The sequence below is a fragment of the Montipora capricornis genome, chromosome 5, assembly GCF_036669925.1.
Source record: "Montipora capricornis isolate CH-2021 chromosome 5, ASM3666992v2, whole genome shotgun sequence".
Classification (NCBI taxonomy): domain Eukaryota; kingdom Metazoa; phylum Cnidaria; class Anthozoa; order Scleractinia; family Acroporidae; genus Montipora; species Montipora capricornis.
The window spans coordinates 19,424,294-19,429,293 of record NC_090887.1 but is presented as its reverse complement, the minus strand read 5'-3'; the positions used below and the strand labels follow the sequence as shown (position 1 = coordinate 19,429,293).

The 5,000-nt window shown below is 40.8% G+C and overlaps 1 protein-coding gene across 2 annotated transcripts in view; it reads left to right on the top strand.

The window, feature by feature from the left end:
- The window catches only part of LOC138049841 (rab3 GTPase-activating protein catalytic subunit-like), a 49,542-nt gene that overhangs the window by 11,659 nt on the left and 32,883 nt on the right, over window positions 1-5,000 (top strand). For both annotated transcript variants that reach the window (XM_068896295.1, XM_068896294.1), the window contains exons 14-19: window positions 463-576; window positions 1,798-1,888; window positions 2,140-2,221; window positions 2,343-2,397; window positions 4,041-4,457; window positions 4,970-5,000. The exon at window positions 4,970-5,000 is cut by the window's right edge and continues 107 nt beyond it. In XM_068896295.1, coding sequence (XP_068752396.1) covers window positions 463-576; window positions 1,798-1,888; window positions 2,140-2,221; window positions 2,343-2,397; window positions 4,041-4,457; window positions 4,970-5,000 — 790 coding nt within the window. The remainder of the gene's footprint in view (window positions 1-462; window positions 577-1,797; window positions 1,889-2,139; window positions 2,222-2,342; window positions 2,398-4,040; window positions 4,458-4,969) is intronic.

Below are 5,000 nucleotides of genomic sequence, written 5' to 3'. Positions count from 1 at the left end.
GATTTATGATTAGGTTCTTAAGCTGTGTCCTTTCATCATCACTAAAAGTGGCCCATTGATTGTTTTATCAAGCCTTGACCCCAGCTAGTGGCATTCCGAATGTCCCAAAATCATGATCGAAAATTAACCTCTTCATCATTCATCCACTCAGCATTAAAGATAACATCCAACTTTTGTGTACAGTGGAATTATTTGAATGATACAATGTAATCATTGGGATTTGAATAAAAATTGGAAAAAAAATGGGACTTCTTTGCGAGAAGTTGTCTGACAGAGGATTCACTTTATTACATCCTCAATAGAAAATCAATTTGAGTGAACCTGTTTAAGGCATCTTAATCACAGTGGCCTGCACACAGGTTCTCCTTGCGATCAGTTTTGCGCAATCAACAGACATTACATTACAACTGTTTACCACACATCATTGCTCGCAGCTAAATCACTTTGTTTTGGTGCCTGTAGCATTTATTTCCTGATGCTGATCAAGATTTAAAAGACCTTGAAATAGCACAACAGGAGCTTTTGTTTGATATGATGGAAAACAAAAACAAAGGAAAGGAATGCAATATGCCACAGGTAAGGCAAGATGTGTGCATCTCCACAAATAATAATAATAATAATAATAATAATAATAATAATAATAATAATATCAATGATAGTCTCAAGTCTTTTAGCACTAAAAGGGACAGGTGCTCGTTGGCAACTTTGAAAAGAACCCCTAAAAGGAACCAAGATCCTGTCTTCTGGGCATGGTATGAAATTCTTTTCTCCCCTAAGAGGTACCAAATTATGGGTTTTAATCAGACAAAACCTTAATTGTCAAAATAATGTCTCATGTCATAAGTTTTTGGCTCAATACCCTAAAAGGTACCGCTAAATCTCCCGCTGAGGACCTTTTGAGGCTGACCACCCTACAAAGGAACCAAAACCGCTTTTTTAACCCCTAAAAGCACCCCCGTCCTTTTATATGAGAGTCCCCCCCCCCCCCCTCCCGGGCACTTACTGGGGACACTGAACAGACAAATCAAATAAATTTATCTCAAATCGAATCACAGGGAGCTTTAGCACGTGCAGGGCGTGCAAAGCTATTGTTTTTGCCCACAAAATATGCAAATTTGTGACGTTCTCGTTGCCGTCGCCGTTGTCGTTGCTAAAGCTCCCTATTAAAATTCCAAAGCGCGAAATCATGTCCAAGGATCAACATGGGTAGTCGGCCCTCCATGCCATCGCTTATTAGGGAGCTTTAGCAAAGACAACGGCGACGGCAATGAGAACGTCACAGTGGGCAAAAACAATAGCTTTGCACGCTCTACACGTGCGTTTTTCACTTTTGTCCATTTCTTTGCCGTCGTCTGCAAAAAAAAAAACAACGTGAAATAGCCAAATTTGAGGTTTTATGGAGAACGTCAGCGCGCCTCTCATAACGGTTTCATTCCTGAGGGACTGCCACACCTTTGTCATATTAAAAAGCTTGGAATACTCGCAAAGTGATTGCAATAACGCGAAATTACGTTTTCAGATGACGTTCTCGTTGCCGTTCCCGTCGTCGTTGCTAAAGCTCCCTCTTGCAAAATAAAGCTGCTAAATCAATTGCCCCAAAGTAATCATTTTAAATAAAACGTGGAGCAATGGGATTGAAGAAATCCCCAATCTTTTCTTGTTGTATTTTTGTTCTCTTGCCCATAATCAGTTTTTGTTTCTTTCTTCTTCTTCACAATGCTCACTCAAGGCCTTGCCTTTAAGTTATCTGCGACTGAAGCGTAGTTTTTAATGCTCTATTCGCTGTTTATTTCTCAGGACAAGTTTCGTAGTTTGAAATCTGCACCTGAAGACAGTCTTACTTTCTTTCTTGCCGTGTGTATTTGTATAGTTTATCATAGTTATGGAGGTAAGTGAATGGTTTTTACCTGTTCACAAAGATGAAGCTCCCACTGTGAATATTTAGAATAAAATATGCCACTTAGGCAAGAACAATGTTTTGTCCGGCTCGCGCATGATTGAAGTTTGTTATGAGAACAAGGACAGTCTCTTGTTCAGTTCGGCTTCTTTTGCCAAGTGAGGCTTGTTGCAATGTCTTCTTCACCAAAATTAGATTACATTCATTGAACCTATTGACTGTGATTTCCCTTTTTCCGGCAGGTTTGAGAGCTGTTGCTCATCTATGGCAGGAATTTGTCCTGGAGATGCGCCATAGATGGGAAAATGATATTTTTATTCCAAGGTGGGAAACAATAAATAGAATTTTCTATCACTCGTGGGTCAAGTTTTAGCAATCAGTGCTAGTGGGTTCATACTATTTACTTGATAATCAATATAAACGTATAATTATTGTTTTTGCACAGGTTAAAACTACAAGCCCCCAATCTTGGCAGTTGCCTTGTTCACCAAAAACTCCAGGTCTGTATTTTTTAAGGCCTCTCCGTGGCGTTTTAGCCCATTATCCCTTTTACTCCCAAGAGTGACACTTACAGATTTTACTCTGTCTAACGCCAGACGATTTTACTCGTCAATGGGGAACCCCACAGGAGTAAAAGGGTTAACAACAGCTAGATTCACTCAAAAACTATGTCCCCATAACCCTTTCACTCCCAAGAGTGACACTTATAGATTTTACTCTATCTAACGCCAGACGATTTTACTCGTCAATGGGGAACCCCACAGGAGTGAAAGGGTTAACAACAGCTAGATTCACTCAAAAACTATGTCCCCATAACCCTTTCACTCCCAAGAGTGACACTTATAGATTTTACTCTATCTAACGCCAGACGATTTTACTCGTCAATGGGGAACCCCACAGGAGTGAAAGGGTTAACAACAGCTAGATTCACTCAAAAACTATGTCCCCATTAACCCTTTCACTCCCAAGAGTGACACTTATAGATTTTACTCTATCTAACGCCAGACGATTTTACTCGTCAATGGGGAACCCCACAGGAGTGAAAGGGTTAACAACAGCTAGATTCACTCAAAAACTATGTCCCCATTAACCCTTTCACTCCCAAGAGTGACACTTATAGATTTTACTCTATCTAACGCCAGACGATTTTACTCGTCAATGGGGAACCCCACAGGAGTGAAAGGGTTAACAACTGCTAGATTCACTCAAAAACTATGTCCCCATTAACCCTTTCACTCCCAAGAGTGACACTTATAGATTTTACTCTATCTAACGCCAGACGATTTTACTCGTCAATGGGGAACCCCACAGGAGTGAAAGGGTTAACAACTGCTAGATTCACTCAAAAACTATGTCCCCATTAACCCTTTCACTCCCAAGAGTGACACTTATAGATTTTACTCTATCTAACGGCAGACGATTTTACTCGTCAATGGGGAATCTCACGGGAGTGAAAGGGTTAACAACTGCTAGATTCACTCAAAAACTATGTCCCCATTAACCCTTTCACTCGCAAGAGTGACACTTATAGATTTTACTCTATCTAACGCCAGACGATTTTACTCGTCAATGGGGAACCCCACAGGAGTGAAAGGGTTAACAACTGCTAGATTCACTCAAAAACTATGTCCCCATTAACCCTTTCACTCGCAAGAGTGACACTTATAGATTTTACTCTGTCTAACGGCAGACGATTTTACTCGTCAATGGGGAATCTCACGGGAGTGAAAGGGTTAACAACTGCTAGATTCACTCAAAAACTATGTCCCCATTAACCCTTTCACTCCCAAGAGTGACACTTATAGATTTTACTCTATCTAACGGCAGACGATTTTACTCGTCAATGGGGTTAATGTACGTTCTTTTTAGTTTCATACCAAACCCTTTCAGCACACAGCTTACTCTGAACAGAAATGACCCGGGCAAATTAACCGATCAGAACTTCGTGCAACTTCACACAACCGGTCAGCACAAAGCGCGGGAAAACGCGGGCGAGGACTGGGTTTGATTTATCCTCTTCTTGGTAACAGTGAAGTGAGGAATCGCATAAAAAACTTTTAATACCCATCTGAAAAACTGATGTTGCATTACCGACATAACTAACTTGAGTAGCTCTCAATTTCAAGTGTCATTTAACTTTCAGATGCTCAACTGCTGCATTGAAAGAAAGCGACTTTCCAAGATTCGTACGGCAAGCCTACAATTTGCAACTAACCTGGATAAAAACTCTGCAACGAGGACTCAAAACTCTTCTTCAAATACAGACAGTGATCGAAAGAGTAATTCAAACACGCGATTGGAAAGTACGGATTCACAATCGAGTATTTCTGATGATGAAGAATTCTTCGAGGCTGTTGAAAGCCAAGAAGAGTATGGAACGGAGACGGGACATAATTCAGAAAATTTGAACAATACAGAAGGAGCAGATAGTGACTCAAATGCGGAGAATGCTTGCGCTGAGGATAATAAAAGGTTGTTTAGGAGGGAAGGAGGGAAGGAGCCCTTTGGGGATTTAAAGCTTCTTGTGTCTGGAGAACCGTTGATTGTACCGATAACTCAGGTAGGTTGAAGGTTGGTACAGCAAGAGACATTATGATTCACAAATTGCGCGCGGCAAAATTTTGAAGTCAATAAGGCTTACAGTTTCTTGAGGGGAAGGAGAGCGAAAAATCCCACATTTAGAAACATTAATTTTGTATCTGTACGTGTTTTAAAACTCGTCCCTCTTTGTTGATCCTCATTGGCTCTTGTCGTCTTTTGATTATTTTCGGTAGTTTTCTCCTTCCGTTGAGTTTTGATGACTCACGACTACATCACAAAAACATTTTTCCTCGGGGGGTGGGTACGGCTACACGTAGATAAAATATATCCCGCCGAAGGTGAATGTATGGTCGAAGAATGAAATGGCATGTATTTTAGATTGTAGTAATTTGACGTCAAAATGAGCGTGGTCCGACTCTCGTGGAATGCCGTTGCGTCGCTTTCCCCTTATTTCATCCAGGTTTTTGCAACTTTGGTTTGTTCGCATCTCGTAGAGTTGTAACTTCCGTCCGTCTTATTTCATTATTCTAGGAACCAGCACCAATGACAGAGGATATGTTAG